This window comes from Triticum urartu, chromosome 2, assembly GCF_003073215.2.
Source record: "Triticum urartu cultivar G1812 chromosome 2, Tu2.1, whole genome shotgun sequence".
NCBI classification, from domain to species: Eukaryota; Viridiplantae; Streptophyta; class Magnoliopsida; order Poales; family Poaceae; genus Triticum; species Triticum urartu.
The window spans coordinates 648,818,624-648,840,763 of record NC_053023.1 but is presented as its reverse complement, the minus strand read 5'-3'; the positions used below and the strand labels follow the sequence as shown (position 1 = coordinate 648,840,763).

The 22,140-nt window shown below is 46.4% G+C and overlaps 1 protein-coding gene across 1 annotated transcript; it reads left to right on the top strand.

The window, feature by feature from the left end:
* The first annotated feature begins 10,933 nt into the window (after window positions 1–10,933).
* On the top strand, window positions 10,934–12,079 carry LOC125533877 (ethylene-responsive transcription factor ERF024-like). Its single transcript, XM_048697206.1, has one exon. The coding sequence runs from the start codon at window positions 11,013–11,015 to the stop codon at window positions 11,844–11,846; it is 834 nt and encodes a 277-aa protein (XP_048553163.1). The 5' UTR covers window positions 10,934–11,012; the 3' UTR covers window positions 11,847–12,079.
* The last annotated feature ends 10,061 nt before the right edge of the window (window positions 12,080–22,140 follow it).

The following is a 22,140-nucleotide window of genomic DNA, read 5'->3' as shown; positions in this document are numbered from 1 at the left end:
GTTCCAGAATCTGATAGGTAAATTCATAGATTTTATTTTTCTCTGGTCATGTAGCATAAATAATTTTAGTTAGGAAATCAAGAAGTTATTAATCTTTGTATTTAGCAACCAAGATCATATGATTTTAGAGAGAGCATACTTGCAATGTCCACAATCTTATAAGGGTGTAGTCTAGTGTTGCAAGGTTCAAGAACATGATAATCTCCTGTTTTTCTTTCTTTCTGCTTTCTATTTTTCATTTTCTTTCCATATTGTTCCAATTATTATGTATATGCCTTTAAAATTTAAATTTTCAGTTATGTTTTCCTTCATGGCCAATACATGAACGTTTTTTTCTCAAAGTATCAAAATATATTGAAATGTGCATGGATATTTCTTATGTAAAGTGCAGTCTTTTAACGAACAAAAATGAGCTTTTCTATTAATACATGAATATATTTCCTTACACAAAAGTATTAAACAGGATATGAATAATTCATTTCAAATAATATTAACAATTTTATCATGATACATGAACACTTTTCATTTTTTAATATAAGATTTTTGGGTATGTAAAATGATTCGACATTATTCAAAATTCTGATAAATAAAAAATTCGAAAACATAGGAAAAATCATTATGAGTTACTAGGCCGTGACCAATGTTGAGCACCTTTTTCTTCTTTTAGGAGCGACAGAGAGAAACCGGTTCCTTTTTGTCGCTAACGGCGTCAATTATCATAAGTCGCACAAGCCGAGCGACCTAACAAGCAGAGTGAGCCAGCCCCTTTAGCCTGGAACGCACTACATGAATCCATAGTTTGAAAACCTTCTAGATGGCTGTTTTTCGGGTTTTACCGGATTTTCCCAGTTTCATTTTCGTAATTCTTTAAAAACCATTGGTTTCTTAAAATTGTTTTGAAATTTGCAAAAATTGTGCCGAAAATATAATAAATCAGGGTTTCTAGAAAATATTAATGTTGTGTAAATCAATACTCAATTTTTATACAGTTGTTCTAAGAATTTTTGCACGCACCTAGCGCATTCGAGCATCTTCGATGCCAAAAAATTCAGATTTTTTTCTGAATTCTTCTACTATTTTATTTTAATTTACTGCTCACGCCCAGATGCACCTACACACCAAATCGTCGCTTCCCATCATAATAATTATGTGGTCAATAAGTTCCAGAATCTGATAGGTACATTCATAGATTTAATTTTTCTCTGGTCATGTAGTATAAATAGTTTATTTAGGAAATCAAAAGTTGTGAATCTATGTATTTAACGACCAAGATCATATGATTTAAGAGAGAGCATACTTGCAATGTCCACAATCTTACAAGGGTGTAGTCTTGTGTTGTAAGGTTCAAAAACATGATAATCTCCTGTTTTTCTTTCTCTCTGCTTTCTATTTTTCATTTTCTTTCCATATTGTTTCAATTATTATGTATATGGCTTTAAAATTTAAATTTTCAGTTATGTTTTCCTTTTATGGCCAATACATGAACCTCAGATTTTTTTTTGAATTCTTCTACTATTTTATTTGAATTTACTGCTCACGCCCAGATGCACCTAGACACTAAATCGCCGCTTCCCATCATGGTTAATAAGTTCCAGAATCTGATAGGTACATTCATAGATTTTATGACCAATGTTGAGCACTTTTTTCTTCCTTTAAGAGGGACAGAGAGAAACCGGCTCCTATTTGTCGCTAACTGCGACAATTTTGATAAGTCGCACAAGGCTAGTGACCTAACTTGCAGAGTGAGCTAGCCAATTTAGCCTGGAACGCTCTACAGGAATCCAGTGTTTGAAAATCTTCTAGAAGGCGCTTTTTCTGTGTTTACCGAATTTTCCCAGTTTCATTTTCGTAATTCTTCAAAAATCATTGGTTTCTTAAAATTGTTTTGAATTTTCAAAAATTGTGCCCAAAATATAAAAAAACAGGGTTTTTAGAAAATATTCATGTTGGGTAAATGAATACTCAATTATTATACAGTTGTTCTAAAATTTAGAACATCGACTTTTAAAAATAAAATGTTTTTTCTGCAAACCAGAATTAAATCCAAAAAATCCTTAGAAAAATATAAAGAAATAGATAGCAGGAGTGTTTGCTACATGAGTCGGCATAGTCGGGGGTCGCTGTGCAATTGACCAACACTTGGTCGCACAGAGCGACACATAGGACCTCCCTGACAAAGCGGTATTTCCTATTCAACGTGTGTTGCTTCAAAAAAAATTAGGCTAAACACATGCTTTATTACTCAAGAATATTCTGAGGAATACAACCTATGTCTGGAGGTTGAAGCAGCCAAACATGGTGACCAATAGAAAGACTAAGCATGTATTTAGCGTGTCCAAATCGCCACTTCCCATAACAATAATTATGTGGTCCATAAGTTCCAGAATCTGGTAGGTACATTCATAGATTTTACTTTTCTCTGGTGATGTAGCATAAATAGTTTTACTTAGGAAATCAAGAAGTTATGAGTCTATGTATTTACCGACCGATATCATATGATTTTAAGGAGAGCATACTTGCAATATCCACATTCTTATACGGGTGTCGTCCAGTGTTGTAAGGTCCAAAAACATGATAATCTCCTCTTTTTTTTCTTACTATTTTTCATTATGTATATGCCTTTAAAATTTCAATTTCCAGTTATGTTTTCCTTTTATGGTCAATACATGAACTTATTTTTCTCAAAGTATCAGAATATATATTGAAGTGTGTATGAATATTTTTTATAAAAAATGCAATCTTTTATAGAAAAATGAACTATATTGTTAATACATGAATATATTTATGTATACAAAAAGTATTAAACATGATGTGAATAATTCATTTAAAATATATTAACAATTATATCGTGATACATGAACATTTTCCATTTGTAATATAGGATTTTTCGGTATGTAAACTGATTAGACATTATTTAAACTTCTGCCAAATAAAAAGAATTTTTTCTAAAATATATGAAACATAATTATGATTTACTAGGCTGTGACCAATGTTTTGCACCTTTTTCTTCTTTTACGAAGGAGAGAACGAAACTGATAATTCCTATTTGTCGCTAAATGCGACAATTTTGATAAGTCGCACAAGGCTAGCTACTGAGCAAGCCCATTTAGCCTTGAACGCGCTACAGGAATCTAGGGATTAACCTTCTAGAAGGCTCTCTTTTTCAGGTTTTACCAGGTTTACCAAGTTTCATTTTAATAATTATTTAAAAATATTTGATTTCTTAAAAAAATTGCATTTTTAAAAATTAGCCCATAATATAAAAAAATCAGGATTTTTAGGAAATGTTCGTGTCGTTGAAATAAATGCTCAATTTTTGTATTGTTGTTCTGAAATTTAAAAAATAAAGTTTTAAAAATAAAATATTTTGGTATTTCCGGAAACAAAAATTAAATCCATAAAATCGTGGTAAAAAATGAAAAAAAAGATTAGCAGGAGCGTTTGCTACATGAGTTGGCATATTCGGGGGTCACTGTGCAATTGACCAACACTTGGTCGCACAGAGCAACATATAGGACGTCCCGGACATAACGGCATTTCCTATTCAACGTGATTTGCTTCAAGTAGTCGCTGCTTGCTCGGTGCATGCAGCTTCGTTTTCAAGACTTAAACTCGTGACCTCATGGTCACAGGACAGCAGCTTTACCACTGCGCCAAGGTCCTCCTTCTCACTTTTTTTAAAAAAAAATCTTTGCAAATTTATTAAAGAGTTCGGGTTTACAAAAATGTTTACAAAGTTGAAGAAAATGCCGTCCTTCTGAAAAGTATCTGTGTTTAAAAAAGGAATTTCAGAAATTGTTCTTAATTTTGAAATTTTGTTCATGTTTTTTGGAAATGTGTGGAAAATCCAAAGAGTGTACAAAAATTTCAAAAAGTTAAGGACTATAAAATTTGTTCGTATTTTCAAAAAATGATTGGGCCTTTAATAAAATGTTTGAATTTCAAAATTTGGTGACGTTCTATTAAAAATATCTTTTTTTCTAAAAAAAAAGGTTCGGTATAGTGCCGCAACCTGGTTCGCTACATTAGTTGGTTCTATTCGTTATAGCACATCAAATCGATTCGCTACCGTACTCGGTCCGGTTCCCCGCTCGATTCAGACCATGCGCCAGTGGGCCAGCCACCTGTGCGGTTCCCCATCACACCTATCCGAAAAGAAATACTCCCTCCATCCCAAAGTTCTTGTCCAAGTCACAAATTTTGGGACGGGGGGAGTATAAGAGCGGTTAGATCACCAAAACGCTCTCATATTTTCTTTGCAGAGGAAAGTAGTTTACATGTTCATGCGTCTCCACTGACTCGGTGTGTTCGTTGAGACAAACTTGGACGCGTCTCTGTCCGAGAAGCTGAACCAGAGTATGAAATTACGGTGAAACAGTCAGTAAAGCTCCTGAACAACAAGCTTTTATGCTCATAGTGGAGTCTAAAGGTTGGCCAGAATACCAGAAACTGCTGGACCATACATCAGAAATCACATGGCTGGGTCTTTCCGGAAAGGCACGGCATAGCTCTAGCGATTTGCAGGTAAAGCAGACCATAAAAAGTGGGGAAGACTTGTAGAGGATCAGCACTTAGGTGAGCTCAATGAGATCAATTTTTTTGAAGATACAAAACATGTTTAAAAATTCTGAGAAAATTTGAAGACACACATTCATGTGTGATGTACAAGCCCAAAAAGTTTCAGCTCCTAATTCGAACTACATTTAGAGGACCAAAAAAGACAAAATCAGATGTGAATAGTGTCAGGTACTATTCACCCAAACCTGGCACTATTCATACTCGAATTTGTCTTTCTTGAATCTCTAACTGTAGATCGAGTTTTGAGCTGATTTTTTTTAAGTTGTAGACATACCCCGCAGGCATGTTATACATTTTTTTTTCAGAATTCTTTGGATTGTCTAAATATGAAATGTTTGGGTTGATCCTACGATCTCACCTAAAGGGCTGATTCTATACTCTAGTCTCCCCCCATAAAAAGTAACTGTTCTTGAGCAAATGTTACTTGGCTGTCTGCCATTGTAGCAGTGAGTGATCATAGAAAGGACCTGAACATCGTTGACAGCAGCACTCCTGATCCCTGAATTTGCTGAAACTCCAGCCACTTCCATCTAGGCTGCTGCCTGCTGCTAGCGCCGTTTCCGGAAAGGTACGGCAGAGCTCTAGTGATTTGCGGGTAAGCAGATCATATATTACTACAAAGCAACTGCTGTTCTTCAGCAAACGTTACTTTCGTTGTCTGCCATGGCACCAGTGAATGGTTTAAAGGACCTGAACATCGTTGACAGCAGCACTACTGACCCCTGAATTTGCTGAAACTCCAGCTGAACGCCTGAACGTTTAGGCGACTTCCATGTTCCATCCAGCCTGCTGCTGACACCATTTTGCAATCCTGCATTCCTGCTGCTGGTGCATTTCCTTTTTCGAAACTTGCTGCCAGTGCAGGTTTACTTGCATCTAGGCCCGCCACTTCTTTCTGTCAGACTGTCACCATCAGCCCGCTTCTCCTGCCCAAAGGTTTTTGTATTCGGCCCTGCTTCCATTACGCATGTGTTCGTTCGTCCAGAACTCCAGATCCGGTGTCCGAGTGCTGATGGCATGTGCTCAGGCTCCGCCATACAATACCGTTGCGCTGCGGCCAACTTGGTGTTGACCGAAGCATGCAAGAACTCTGGGAAATACTCCCTCCGTTTCTAAATATTTGTCTTTCTAGACATTTCAAATGACTACTATATACGGATGTATGTAGACATATTTTAGAGTGTAGATTCACTCAGTTTGCTCCGTATATAGTCACTTGTTGAAATGCCTAGAAAGACAAGTATTTAGGAACGGAGGGAGTACTTGCTTGCAGAACAGTAGTCACTCTTCACTCGCTGGTACGTAATTACCACCACTAAGATGGTCAAGATGGCGGTTAAATGCGTCATCGGTTATGTAAAACTATGCGAGCACGCACGCTCTCCTTTGCCCGTCCATGGGCATGGTTAAATGCTCATCGGCCATCTTAAACTAGCACCACCACCGGTACCTAATTAGTACACACACACACAGCTGTTAACGGCATGGCCGTACCACTAAACTACGGTTGCAACAGCCTGTTGCCATCCGCTCCGCTTGACATTTAGAGAGGATCAGAATTCAGAAGATACCGATACTCCTCCTCCTGCTGTACATATATAAACTAGGACTGCAGGGGGGGGCGTAGGAGGTAACGTGTGGCTCCTGTAGCTCATTCAACTGCTGGTAACCATTATATTATGGTAGTACTACGCAGTAATTTGCTGTTAGAACTTAGAACGGGGTGCGAGCAATGCATTGGCATTGGCATTGAATGGGGCTGCCGTTGGCATCTTGGACAGCTTGCAGTACCGTCTAGTAGTCCACAGTAGCTCATACAAAGACTGTTCATCTCTGTCCCTGAGGTCGCGATTAGTAGTAATGAATTGAGGCTCCCCCGGGGGTCAGAGCGACTATGCATGGTGGAGTGGTGAAGTGTGTAGTACTACTCGTGCGCCAGTGCGCAGCTGGTTCCTTCCACTTCGGTACAGTCGTTAACCTCCGGTCATCAAGTTCTTGATCTCGCGTGCAGTTAACATGGCTTTCGGCGTCAGAATAACCATGGGTTGCCGGTGGCTCGTTGACACCGCTACTATTTTGGGCGACTGAGCGCGAGACTCGGCCGGCCGGTGCTGCCTTGGTCGGCAATAGGCTGAGGCAGAAGACTCGAAACTTGTTTACTATTTGGAGATCCAGAGGAGGGAGAGAGTGGCTCATCATACAGTAATACGGAACGAGTTGCGTGCTCCAACGTTGAATACTTGCTTGCCAGCAGCAGTAGGGTTAAGAGTAAGACACCTTGAGGCTGAGGGCCGAAGCTGCTACTATCTGCTAGCATGTCTATGGCCGGACGAGAGGTCTATTGTGCGTACGCGCCGGGATGGTGATAGTAGAGAACATAAATGCGCACTGGGCAGGGCAGATGAGGCCTAGTATAACTTACAAGTAATGCGTGACAGTGCGTGTACCAAGGTGACGTACCGTCGATGGATCCGCCACTATAATAGGCCAGCATCGGTAGGACGTTCCTGTACAACGACGATCCAAGTAGCAAACCCCGCCGGCCGGGTTGCTTTGATTACGGGGGCTCGTTGCTCAGCCAAATGCCGGACGTTCGATAGGAACAACACTCCAGATAGTAGTACTGTCACCATCTCGCTGATCGAACGGCCGAGATCGCTGCATCGACCCCGCCATCTCTGTACTGTACCCACGAACAATGCTTGGTGTAACAAAAACAAGAAGCTAGAAGAATGCTTAGGATTTCAAGCTAGTAGCGAGCTAGCTAGGATCTCTCGCGGGGCGCAACCGCGGGTACGTACGCACGCACGCAGCCGTGCGGTTCGTCGGCTAAGATCACACGCAGACGAAGGCGCAGGCGCTGCCCTTCCTTGTGTCCATCGGTCGGCCGATGCTTGCGGTCTACTCGATCGGCACGGTCGACCTCGATGGGACGCCGCGATATTCGTGAGGTTTCCCGTGCCTTTCGATCGCTTGAGATGAAGCGACGTACGGACGTGCTTAGTTGTGATTGGGATCTACCCTACCCTACGACGCGGGCGCCGCAGGGAGCGGTCGATCTCCACTCTCACAGTCTCACCTCACGTGGCTGCTTAATTCTCTGGCGCAGCTCATGGGGAAGCCCCCGTATGTCAAAGTATCCAACGTGTTTCACGAAGAACCCTAGCTGCTGGCTTGACGAGGGGGTTAACGCCTCGATCGCGCTCTGGGTTTTGCGTTGTTTACACGCCGGCCCGGAGTTCCATCTCCAGGCCCGACCTCATTGTCTCCCAAGCTCTGCAATAGTCGTACGCGCTCTCCAATGCGCCATCGCTCGTCGCCCGCTGACAACGGGCCCCGCTCAGTCTCAACCGGCCGGCGGGGCCTCCCTGTCAGCCGGTACGAGCCACCGTAAGCACAGCGTCATCTTGCTACGCTCTGCTGGTAGGTTACTGTAGTCTATCCCTCTGAGCCTTCTGAAACCACCACTACTTTGTGCGGCAGCGCACGAACGCCGCACAGGCGCCAGAGGTCCGGAGCTCGCATCGTCCGGGGCCATGTGCGTCGTGCTCGCAGTCGCGGGACGGGGATCGCAGCGCAAAGCGTAGAAGGAAGGGAGGGATTAATCCCGGCGCAGGTTCCTCGCTACGTACTGCTACTGCTACTGGTGGCGACGGCGTTTAATCCCTCTCCGTATACTCCATCGGGGGGACGGACGGGCGATGCAGTAGTACGTGGCGAAGCCTCGTTTGATCTGCGCATGTAGATACAAATATCTTTGCCGATCCGCATGGAGTTATTGGGACCGTACCACGAGCTAGCTTGGACGGCTTAATTGGCGGACAGAGAGCGGGAGCCGATCGCGATCAATCAGAGCTGGAATTTCGCAGCGGGCGACGATGGTGTATTGGTGTGCCTTGGCCTAACATTTTCATTTTCTCTCCTGTCCGTTTGTGGCATCAGACCTGAAATTACGAGCGAGAGAGTAACAACGCATTGGAACTTTGGAAGTCAAAGCCGAAACCGGACAAAACGAAGCCAAATTCGGCTCTCGAACCGGGCGCGGATTCCGGCCGAACGTTCGTTGAGATTTGCCCGAGTCCGACGACCTCCAGCCTGCGGCTGTCGAGGGTTTGCCGGTTTGGCCCCCAGCCAATATGACGACGGAGACTGACAGCCATGTGCCACCCCACGTACTGCGTCATGCCGCCAAATCAACCGTTTCTAATGCATGCAACCAGCGCCACTTGACTCGCTGGATCCGGTCTGAATTAGTCGATGATGTGTGGGACGATTAATTTACTTAGGAGTGGTTTCTCCAGAAGAAGAAGAAGACTGACCTGCATGCCAGGCCTCTGTTAGTTAAGGCAGTCAACCATCCATGGGCCAACGAGCTAAGCTAGAGGGATCTACTGGCGCAATAAACCGCCCCAGAAATTGTTTATTTGCAATCATCATTAATCTAATCTTTGGGAGTTTTTGTTTTGGACTTGCCGCGGTAGCTGCTGCTGATGTAGGGTTCTTCGGCATGCTTCGTCAAGCAAAACAATATACGTCTACATATGCCGAAAAATTCCGCGTAAGCAGGCAACATTTTCTTTTTTTCGAGTGGAATAAGCCGGCAACATCAACATGGCTTGGTGTGGTGTCAGTTCAACTGCTCACTTCAGATTTTTCTCGATGCCAAGGGCACAAAAAAATATGGTTAACAATTTTGTTTGTGTTTTCTCTCGTGCAGAAAAGGACACCGGGCCTGTTGATCAAACCAGCAGTCATGCATCCTTAATAATTATTAAAGATAATGCATCGAGGTCCCTAAGGGCCCATCGTCTTCTTTGTCCTGAACGGGTCGACAGTGTGGCCTTGTTGCTGCCTCTCCATTCTTTTTTTTTCAAAAAGGGGAAAGACCCCGGCCTCTGCCTCTCCATTGCTAGAGCCAGCCAATCATTATTTACCGTGGATGAAAAGTCATGGAAGGCCACGATCTTGCCCGACCACCGCCATGGAGAAGAAGCCATTCAAAGATTCACAAATCCAAGATTACAACCTCCAAAAACAATAATCATAGGCTCACGTTGGCACCGACATGAGGGAGAAGAGGCTGAAGGTCCGAACTTCAAAATGAATCTGCATCCGCCGCCACACCAACAACCCCAACGTCAACAGCTAGAGAGGCCAACGATCTACGTCAACGAGCCATCGACACAGCTACAGTCAAAAGGTCGAGATGGGGAGGCTCGATGTAACTTTACTCACCAGATCGACGAGGTCGACACCACCAACAATGTGTTGCCATCAAGCCCTACTAGAAGCCATGATGTGAGGAAAACTAGGGCTTCGTTCTGTAGATCAACCCCCCCCCCCCCCCATTATCTTTGACATATCTGCTGATGCTTTGGCCATGTTATTAGATAGTTCCAAAAGAATGTCGACCCATCCTTCTAACGCGTGGGAATAAATCCTATAAAAATCTCAAGGTGCGACAAGTGAAGCATGTGCGGTGCATCATTTGTCACCACCATATTTCATGAGAGTGACCTTTGCAGGGGTACCTCTTAAGTAGTGATTTCGGGTTTCTTGATGTGATGATTTGGGCGGGTTTTTTTTTTGCTTCTTGAACCTCTATTTTGTAAGGATTATATTGATTAGAGACGTTTACAGAAAATCATGGTAGAGTTTTGTTCATTAGGATATCCATAAAAGATCTCAATTAGCTTCCGAGTCTAGATCCCCTCAACCCTACCCTACCGGGATATCACCTTCATGCTATCACCATCCAATCAAGTTTAAGGGGGCTCCGATGAACCCCAATACTAGCCAATCTGACGATGATGCCGGGGAGGAGGAGAACAAGCTCGCCGTAGCAGAATCTACAAGCAAATAGTGCCACAATAAATCCGAATCAGACGTGTTACCTAACTGGCATTGGTTCACATGCCGTTTCAATGGTTAGTAAAAAAATAAAATTGCGAGGGGGTTAGTAATTCCACTCTGTTGAGATATAAACGCAGTTGATTGTAGCATGGTTTAAATACAGTCCAGTGACCTCTCATTTTAATTGACCAATTGACCGCATCCTGCACATGAAAAAAACTTTTCATTCTTGCAGTTGCAGGCAGATATACTTCTCTTTGCAAAAACATTACTGTATGAGATTGCTTTATTTTGTGTAAATAAAGATTATTTAAAGGTGAAACATTTGTTCCTACCAATTCTTCTTTCCTCAATCCTCACTTCACTTTGTTTATTTAATTATTAATAAAAAATCGTGAATAGTACTAACACGTTGAAAAAGAAAGGAAAACAAACGAAACGCTTTACTCAATGGCCCCAGCCAGAGGCGGAAGAAGAAGCCACCCCTATATATACGGCCCAAGGCGCTCTCTACTCCCCCAAGTCCCCACGCTTCTTGTAGTCCACCTAGCTACAGGCCCTCAAATCCCTGCTACCGAGCCATGGAGGCAGACGCGAGCCATGCACCCACCACCTCTTCCTCCTCCGTCTCCTCGTCGACATTGTCCACCTCCTCCTCCTCCTCCTCCCTCGCCACCAGCGCGCTAGAGCTCCCCAAGAGCCCCAAGCCCAAGCACCCCAAGAAGCGCAAGAGAGCCGCCTCCGACCGAGAGCAGGACGCCGCCGCGAACACCAATGGTGTCCGTGGAGACGAGAGCAGCTGCTGCAGCACCGACGAAGACTTCGCCGCCGCGAGCGTCAAGGCGGCCGTGCCCAAGAGCGGCTTCAAGCACCCGTCGTACCGCGGGGTGCGGCGCCGGAGCTGGGGCAAGTGGGTGTCCGAGATCCGCGAGCCGCGCAAGAAGTCGCGCATCTGGCTCGGCACCTTCCCGACCGCCGAGATGGCGGCGCGCGCCCACGACGTGGCCGCGCTCGCCATCAAGGGCCGCTCCGCGCACCTCAACTTCCCGGAGCTCGCGCACGAGCTGCCCCGCCCGGACTCCACGTCGCCCGCGGACATCCAGGCCGCCGCCGCGAAGGCCGCCGCCACCGCCGCCGTGCAGTGCGAGGCCGAGCCCGAGCACGAGCACGAGCCGGAGACGCCGTCGTCCTCCTCCGGCGCCGTCTCGGAGACACCGGAGGCCGCAGCCTGCGCCGAAGCGGCGCCCGCGGACAGCGGCGAGGTCGACAATGCGCTGTTCGACCTGCCCGACCTCCTTCTGGACCTGAGGGACGGGCTCTTCTGGTCGCCGGTCTGGCCGGCGGCGCTGGCCGCCGAGGAGTACGACGGCGGCTGCTGCGTCGGGCTCAGCGAGCCTCTCCTGTGGGCCGAGTAGGAATATATTCTTTTTACCGTTCTGGGCTCATGAATTGCTTTGCTAGTGTACTAGTATAGCAAAAGATTTAGTGGTAGCAGTAGCACTGCTGTTGGAAAAAAGTTATCGTCAGCTGTTTGTGAGTCTTCTTCACTCGACCATGAAACATGTGTGCCTTTTTTTAATTGCTATCAACCAAAGAAGCTTTGCCAGACACGATGGACTTCCCCGGAAAAGAAGACGCAGGTTTACTCCACAAGTTTGCAATTGCTTTAGATGATTGCTCAGTTGATGGACACCCCTGCATCTAGCTACACGGTGGGCCGCCGTTTACTGGTAGCTGTTAGAAGTTAATGAGTTGGACGCATTTGCAATTATTTTGTTATTTTGATGGTGATATTCATATGCTGTTGCCCGGTGAGTCGCCGGCCGGTTGCAAGTCGTTTTATGGCCGGTGAAACAGTATCATATACTCCAAGCAAGAAAATCAGACCGGAGCGAACTGTGGACTGTTTCCTTACTGATTTCACAAACGAGTTTGGCAGTGAGGAATGTACTCTTGTGTTACTGCCTCACTCTAACAGCAGAGGTGCACTTTTAACGAACAAGCTCCCTAATTTCCACAGAGCTCTGACTTTAATTACTCTTGCTGCTCTTACGTCGCCATTATGGGAGGATCTCTGGAAATACGGAGGGGTAAATCTTTCTTTTATACTACTAACAAGGCCAAGATGGTAGTAGTAATTACCTGCGGCTTATTTAAGTAGTCCGTAGGTGAAGTACTGAGCTGTAGTCATATCTTTGCCGGGTTTGGTGCAATACCCACGTTATCCTAGGTTACAATAAAGGGCGCCCAGTCCAGAGGCGGAAAGACACGAAAGCTAGCTCGGAGAAAAAACAAGATAGATGGAAGGATCAAAGAAAGTTCCAACCCTGAGCGCACATCATTCCCTTGTCTCCTAGCAGCGGAGGTTAGGTTAGTTAAAAATTAAAAACGCAAGGCCAATGACTACCAGGTTAGGAGTTAGGTACACAACGCAAGCACGCCAGTTACCGGCTCCCACACGAGTATTCCACCAGCAAGGCAAGTTTTTGACTATTAATTTGCTTGTTCTTTCCTGGTAAGAAGCTCCATGTCTAGTTATTATTACTCCCTCCGTTTCAAATTACTCGTCGTGATTTTAGTTAGTTCAAAGTATCTTCCCCGAATTAGTTAATCAAAAATCATCCCATAAATCAGTACGAAATCAAGGATGGTAAGTACGTACGTACACGTAGCCGAGGCGTGAGTGGCCGCGCGTCGACGGACCGCCTCACATGCCCAACACATGGCCAGGCGATCATGCACTGCACCGCATATGGTCGCATACACGCCGCGCGCAGCGAGCGACGTGGTACGACGCATGCAAGCGGCGCTAGTGATCCTGGCTGGCTGGCTGGCCGATTGCGTCCTTCCTTGATTAACAATAACGAACGCGTACGTACGATCAGCGGCACTATAATCAAGTCGAATCGGGCCGCTGATTCGCGGGGTGCATGCTGACGGGAGGATCCGATGCCGCCGCGGTCGTGTCGCCGTCCGGCCGGGACCGGTCGACGACCGCTCCGGCCGGCCGGCGGCTCCGGTCCGGTGGGGGCGGCGGTAGGTAGGGTGGTACCGGGCTGGCTCGCTCGTACGTACGTTGCCCGTTCAATTGCCGGATGGGGATGTCTGCATGGATTCGGGCTGCCCAATGAGGCACCTAATCGGTTAGTTAGCACTCAACGAAATGTTGGTGCAACCGGCCGATCGATCGACAGAGCCCTGCTCTCACGCCATTAATGCCTTGCTTCATGATGCGCGCGTGCCGCCCTTGAGTATGGAACGGGGGTATATACCATATTGTGACTGATTTGATGCCGCTGGATGACACGGTCCAAGGAAGCTACTCTTGTTGTGAGAGTCGTCGGTAAACAGAAGCTAAACAATATAGGAACACACACACGCACGCATGATGACATGAGCAGTCTCAAACTACGGCAAAGAAATAGATGATGGTTTCTCTGAAGATTTCTCCGGCCATTAACAAGAAACAAGAATCGGGACCGAGCAATGCCTTTTTTTCTGACCAACAAAAAGTGAGGAGAATTACCTCTGTGCTGTAGCAAAATAATGGCCGGGCTGAGGGCACGTAAAAGCGATGGCTGCCCTATGAGAAGGGCGATCTATAGACGGCCATAATTGGGCCGGAGTCATTTTCTATTGGATTCAAACAGCCGCGAATAATTGTAACCGGGCACTACCACGCAGCGGAGATGACGATCGCCGATCGTGCCGTTCTTGCATGTGACAGCGATGCCTCGCTCCCATCAAGGTGTTCGTTTCACTCGAAACGCATGTGGCCACTGCTAACCATATTCGCATTATTTCGGCCTGTCAATTGATGCGTCGATCAGTCGCTGACGATCAGTACAAGCGTAGCTTTCGGGCCACTAATTAAGCACCACTGCTCAATTATTCTTGGCCAGCCATCTCCCATGAAAACATGCACGATAGGACTAGTGTAGCTCATGCTGGAAAATGACCGCTAGCTCCTCCCTATGGAAGTTAACAAGCCATGGACGTATTAACCACTCTTTACTTGGCCTGGGGACTTTGTGGATGACCAGGAGGTCATGGACGTGCTAACCACTCTTTACTCCCGCATACGCCAACCAAACTCGTGTGCTTTGGGACTTTGTGACAGTTTCTAGTATATGATCTTTTCCCCCCTCTGATATCACTTGTACAGATCAATATTAATTAGTGAAGGGGCTTTCGTGGACGGACCCGATCAAAGCATGGTTGGGACTACCACTGCCAACCGAACCTTGGATGCAAGGGATGAGCTTCTGCCAACGCTTCCCGGCTTTGTTTGGCGCCTGCACACGGAAGCGGCTAACGGTGAGTCATGCACTTATCGGCGGTCGGTGGACACGTCATCTCAGAGGAAATCTTATGCCGTAGGTGGTCAGAGAGTTCACTGCCTTGTGGATACTATTACAGGACGTCACGCTAGGCCAGCAACGGGAGACGGTTTCTTGGCGATGGACGGCAAACGGCGTATTCTCCACTCATTCTGCCTATATAGTCCAGTTTGAGGGATTGGTGCGGACGAGCTACAAGCAACTGATCTGGCAGTCGGAGGCACCATTGAAATGCAAAGTGTTCTCTTGGATTGCGATGCTTGGGAAGATCTTGACAGGGGACAACCTGGCGAGCCGAAACTGGCCTCACAACCCGACTTGTTGCCTTTGCAACGCTCAACAGGAGATGCCCGAGCACCTTCTGGCTTGCTGCCCTTTCACGGTGAGCTTGTGGGGGTGGGAGAATGCAAAAATACAACTTGCCAGTGACCCTTGCCCCGTCACCAGCCTCAGAGAACATTCGGGAGTGGTGGTCGAGATCAAGGCAGCAGGTGCCGGAGATGCACAGGGCAACACGGAGCTCGCTAGTGCAGCTCACGTGGTGGTCATTGTGGAAGGAGCGGAACTCGCGGATTTTTGACCACAAGAACTCGACGGAAGAACAAGTGCTGGATCGAATCAAGAATTATCTCATTGATTTGACGTTGGCAGGCAAGCATAAGGTGGCCCTAATGATTCACAGACCTAGGGAACCAGATTAATATTTCTGTTGTTGGTAGGCTAGTAATGGGGTTCGGACTGTAATTGGGTGGCTGGATACTAACTTTGTATCCTGGGTAACTTGCTATACCCCTGTAACACTCTTCTCTAATTTCAATGAAATGCTGCATCATGCAATCTTTTCATAAAATAAAGTAAAGGGATCGATAACTGCACACAGGCGGCGTCCAGATCTAAGATTCTGCTCGGCCTCCTTTTTTTTCGGTTACTACCTGGCCATCCGCGGCAAAGCCCACGCGGTAGTCCGCGGATTTTCTAGTGCTTCCGCGCCGAGACATGGTAGCAGAGCACATAAATGGCGATGGTTGGTTGGCAGCGGCTATAGGCCAATCGATTGATTTGTATTATGGTCAGTTGGTTCATACAAAATAAGAAAATACAACAAAACGAAAGAAAACTGTCTGGCCCAAAAATAGGGTCAGTCGAGCCCAACAAGAAAAGAGGTGGATCCAGCATTGTAAAAAAACCTTCTATCTTGTGCCTTCTGCTGAGCCTAAAGCTAAAACGGGCCTGAACCTGCTTAGGAAGAAAACCCACTCCACTGAGAAAACTGGATCTAGCTCATGCACAGATCACTAGGTTGTCTTCCTTCCTCCTCCTTCCCCGATCACCAACACAACCGCCGCCATGGACGCACAAACAAAGCTCGGATTCACCTGTCCTATGAGGTCTCCATAGATCTTATTCCTCCCATTTCTTCCTTCCTACCACCTTTTTCTCCAATCGCCCAAATATCTACAACACCAACACAATGGATGAAGCTTCAGATCCTCCCCAAAACACGGATCTATCAAAAGGAAGAAGAAAAACAATTAAGAAGAAACCTGAAGGACAAGATGCTTGTGGTGTAAACGATGATCTCCTCACCCTCTTCATTTTTTCTGTCATGTTATTTTGGTGCCCTGCAAACTTGAGTTACGTCCTGACATTTTGGTGACGTGCAAACTTCAGCAAACTTGTTGGCCAAAAATGGTGTAACCACTAGACTAAATTCATAAATGCAACCGTATTGTGTTGGAAATATGCCCTAGAGGCAATAATAAAATGGTTATTATTATATTTCCTTGTTCATGATAATTGTCTATTGTTCATGCTATAATTGTATTAACCGAAAACCGTAATACATGTGTGAAAGAACATGCGGTGCCTCCATGTTTGGTTTTGGTAATTGATGACAATCTCTATGGACTAATGGTTGTCTTGAGTTATATTTGAAGGTTTTGTCCATAGGCTTTTCTTGGAGTACATGTGTTGGTTTCAAGGAGAGTGTCGACCAAGGTGCTATTCAAGGAATTATCCAAAGATTGGTCTTGTGAGAGGTTGATCAAGACTAAGTCAAAGAGTGAATCAAGTAGATCAACCCACAAAGCGTAGAAGATGTACCGAGAGGGATCAAGTGATCCCATGGTATGGTAAGCATTGTCTGTTACGCTTTGTGTACTAACCCATGGTTTTCATGAGAGTTCTGTGTGGGGTTAGGTTGCCGTGTGCAAGTTCAAGTGATGCATCACGAAGAGATCAAGTGGTTGAAGCTTGCCGTCCATTGTGGTGACAATGGACTTGTGAAGATGTGCGGAAGAGTTGCTCACCCATAGTGGAGTATGGGGGAGCAATCTACTAGTCTTCACTAAAACAACGCAATCAAGAAAGGTGGTCCAACTTGAGGGAGTCAAGATCGACATCATCTAGCTCAAGTGGACTATGTGCAAGACAAAGGTTTGCCCTTGATAGGTTTTCTATTTTACCGGTCTCATAGTGGTAGTTGGGAGACCGGGTTATAGGATCGTTTGTCGTACTATCAAGGGGGTCTCTTTATGAGTAGCTTGATCGTTTCGTTCGTAGAGAGCTCAAACCATTATATCCTTGCATCATCTTTATTGGTTCTTGTTTGGTTATTCTTTTTGTGAGTTTTGGAGCTTATGGTCATCTTGTTGACAAGCTCGAGTTCATCGAAAACGGAGTTCACTTGCTTCTTCTATGATGTTTTCGATGTTGGAGGTTTTGCCGGTTCTTCTCGGTTGGAGGTTTCACTCCTCTTTTTGTTAGGCATACCTCCCCTCGCTGTTTTGATGCTACTCGTCGTCTTGTATCCAACAAGCTTGAGTTTGCTCAATTCGGAGCTCATATGCAGAAGTTATGGCAGTTCTGGTTTTTCGTGGAGTTTACTTGCTTTCGTGGAAGTGGCATAAGGATGGCGCCAGCGGTAGTACCCCTGGGCCGGAGCGGCAGTACCGCTTATTGCCACAAGCGGTAGTACCGCTGTCCCACAGCGGTAGTACCGTCCATGGCCATAAGCGGTAGTACGGCTCCGGTTCCGCGCTGGTACCGACTCGACTCGAGACGTGGTTTTCTCGTGTCGGGTTCAGTGGCAGTAGGAGCGGCAGTAGGAGCGGTAGTACCGCTCATGTGCGGTAGTACCGCGGCTACCACCACCCCTAGTGCCGCTCAATGGCCCTCCTCTTTGTTCCTTCTCCCTGTGCTCGTGGTAGGCGTTGTGCGCGGTCCCAACGGTAGTGCCGCTCATTCGGCTCCGCCACGCACTCTGTTTCGCTCCGCTCTCCGTGTTCTACCTCCCGGGCGGTAGTACCGCTCCCCTGAGCGGTAGTACCACTCGTGCGTGGATTGAGCACATAACAGTTGGATTCGGGAGCTCCTATAAAAGGGGGTCTTCTTCCCCATTCAACCTTATTCTTGGAGCTCGTGTTCTTCCCCCATTCTTGACCTTCTTCGAGCTTGCTAACTCTCAATCCCTCTATGGATTCTTGCTAGTTTTTGAGGGAAAAGAGAGAGGAGATCTAGATCCACATTTCCACCAATCACTTTCTCCTCTATGTGAGGGGAACCCCTTGGATCTAGATCATGGAGTTCTTGGTGTTCTCCTTCTTGTTCTTCCTCTCATTTTCCTCCCTAGCATTAGTTGCTTCGGTGGGATTTGAGAGAGAAGGACTTGGGCACTCCGTGTGCCCTTGCCATTGCATTTGGTGCATCAGTTTGAGTTCTCCACGGTGATACGTGGAAGTGAAGTTTGAGAAGCTTATTACTCTTAGGTGTTTGGGCATCCTAGAGCTTGTTCCTCTTGGGTGCCTTGGTGCCCTAGACGGTTGGTGTTGTTCGGAGCTCAATCATTGTGGTGTAAAGCTCCGGGCAAGCGTCGGGGTCTCCAATTAGGCTGTGGAGATCGCCCCGAGCAATTTGACGGGTACCGGTGACCGCCCCCAAGGGTTGCCAAAGTGTACGGGTTCGGTGACCGCCCCCAAGGGTTGCCATTTGTACGGGTTCGGTGACCGCACTCAAGGGTCTCTTAGTGGAATCACGGCATCTTGCATTGTGCGAGGGTGTGAGGAGATTACGATGGCCCTAGTGGCTTCTTGGGGAGCATTGTGCCTCCACACCGCTCCAAACGGAGATGAGCATCCGCATGTTGGAAATATGCCCTAGAGGCAATAATAAATTGGTTATTATTATATTTCACTGTTCATGATAACCGTTTATTATCCATGCTAAAATTGTATTGATAGGAAACTCAGATACATGTGTGGATACATAGACAACACCATGTCCCTAGTAAGCCTCTAGTTGACTAGCTCGTTGATCAATAAGATGGTTACGGTTTCCTGACCATGGACATTGGATGTCGTTGATAACGGGATCACATCATTAGGAGAATGATGTGTTGGACAAGACCCAATCCTAAGCCTAGCACAAAGATCGTGTAGTTCGTATGCTAAAGCTTTCCTAATGTCAAGTATCATTTCCTTAGACCATGAGATTGTGCAACTCCCGGATACCGTAGGAATGCTTTGGGTGTACCAAAGGTCACAACGTAACTGGGTGGCTATAAAGGTTCACTACAGGTATCTCCGAAAGTGTCTGTTGGGTTGGCACGAATCGAGACTGGGATTTGTCACTCCGTGTAAACGGAGAGGTATCTCTGGGCCCACTCGGTAGGACATCATCATAATGTGCACAATGTGATCAAGGAGTTGATCACGGGATGATGTGTTACGGAACGAGTAAAGAGACTTGCCGGTAACGAGATTGAACAAGGTATCGGGATACCGACGATCGAATCTCGGGCAAGTATCGTACCGCTAGACAAAGGGAATTGTATACGGGATTGATTGAATCCTTGACATCGTGGTTCATCCGATGAGATCATCGTGGAGCATGTGGGAGCCAACATGGGTATCCAGATCCCGCTGTTGGTTATTGACCGGAGAGTTGTCTCGGCCATGTCTGCATGACTCCCGAGCCCGTAGGGTCTACACACTTAAGGTTCGATGACGCTAGGGTTATAGGGAAAGTATGTACACGGTTACCGAATGTTGTTCGGAGTCCCGGTTGAGATCCCGGACGTCACGAGGAGTTCCGGAATGGTCCGGAGGTAAAGATTGATATATAGGAAGTGTGGATTTGGCCACCGGAAGTGTTCCGGGCATCACCGGTAGTGTACCGGGACCACCGGAGGGGTCCGGGGGTCCACCGGGAGGGGCCACGGGCCCCGGAGGCATACATGGGCCAATAGTGGGAAGGGACCAGCCCCTAGGTGGGCTGGGGCGCCTCCCACCAAGGCCCAAGGCGCCTCCAAGAGGGGAAGAGGGCAAACCCTAGGGCAGATGGGCCCTAAGGCCCACCCTAGGTGCGCCTCCCCCTCTCCCCCTTGTGGCCACCACCCTATATGGGATCTAGGGCTGCCGCACCCCTTGGGGTGGGAACCCTAGGTGGGGGCGCAGCCCTCCCTCTCCCCCTATATATAGTGGAGGCAAAGGGGCAGCCCAACGCACAATTCAATCTCCCTATTGGCGCAGCCCTACCCCTCTCCCTCCTCGTCTCTCATAGTGCTTGGCGAAGCCCTGCTGGAGTCCCGCGCTCCTCCACCACCACCACGCCGTCGTGCTGCTGCTGGACGGAGTCTTCCCCAACCTCTCCTTCTCCCCTTGCTGGATCAAGGCGTGGGAGACGTCACCGGGCTGCACGTGTGTTGAACACGGAGGTGCCGTCCGTTCGGCACTAGGATCATCGGTGATTTGGATCACGACGAGTACGACTCCATCAACCCCGTTCACTTGAACGCTTCTGCTTAGCGATCTACAAGGGTATGTAGATGCACTCACCTTCCCCTCGTTGCTTGATTACTCCATAGATTGATCTTGGTGATGCGTAGAAAATTTTGAATTCCTGCTACGTTCCCCAACACCGCAAGGGTGTGAACTTCGGGATACATCGTCGTCTCCGCGTGCCTCGGTTATCTCTTACCCGAGCCCTTTACTTATGCACTTTACTTTGTGATAGCCATATTGTTCTTTGTCATATATCTTGCTATCACATAGTTGCTTATCTTGCTTAGCATAAGTTGTTGGTGCACATAGGTGAGCCTAGTTGTTTTATGTTTTGTGCTTGGCAAATTAACCGCTAGGTTTATTCCGCATTTGTTCAAGCCTAAACCGTAATTACTTTAAAACGCCTATTCACCCCCCTCTAGGCGACATCCATGATCTTTCAATTGGTATCAGAGCCTCGTCTCTCTTTATAGGGCTTAACCGCCTAGAGAGTAAGGATGTCTACTAGGGGTTTAGGATTCTCCGACAGTCTTAGTTTCAATGGCACAAATTTTGATGTTTGGGTAATTCGCATGCTTAATCTCTTTAGGGTCATGGACCCAAATTTAGAGTGAATTGTAGATATGGGTTTTTCTCCTCCAAAGGATCCCCAAAGATTATCTTTAGAGGATGAGAAAAACTCTTATCTCAATGCTCAAGCTTCTAATGTGCTTTTTGATGCTTTGAGCGATGTAGTTATTTTTTAACTCATGCCGTTTCGGGATGCTCATGAGTTGTGGACAAAGCTTCAAGATAAATATGGCGTGTCCAAGTTTTGTGGGGATGATCGTTCTCCCTCCACCTCCGGCCGTGTTGCTTTCTCAACTTCTTCTACTTCACCTACATGTGGTTTGCCACAAGGTAATGATATGGTGAGTAGTGTTGGTCATTGCAATGATGATAGTATGCTTATTGTGGATGATCCTTCATCACTATCTTATTGCAATGCTCCTTCTTTGGGCTTTAACACTTCGAGCACTCCAAATGTTTCACATGCTTGTGTTGATAGTCCTTGCATATCGTGTAGAAATTGCTTTGTGATAGCCATATTGTTCTTTGTCATATATCTTGCTATCACATAGTTGCTTATCTTGCTTAGCATAAGTTGTTGGTGCACATAGGTGAGCCTAGTTGTTTTATGTTTTGTGCTTGGCAAATTAACCGCTAGGTTTATTCCACATTTGTTCAAGCCTAAACCGTAATTACTTTAAAATGCCTATTCACCCCCTCCTCTAGGCGACATCCACGATCTTTCAATGTGTGAATACATAGACCACAACATGTCCCTAGTAAGCCTCTAGTTGACTAGCTCGTTGATCAATAGATGGTTATGGTTTCCTGACCATGGCATTGGATGCCATTGATAACGGGATCACATCATTAGGAGAATGATGTGATGGACAAGACCCAATCTTAAGCGTAGCACAAGATCGTGAAGTTCATTTGCTAAAGCTTTTCTAATGTCAAGTATCATTTCCATAGACCATGAGATTATGCAACTCCCGGATACCGTAGGAATGCTTTGGGTGTACCAAACGTCACAACGAAAC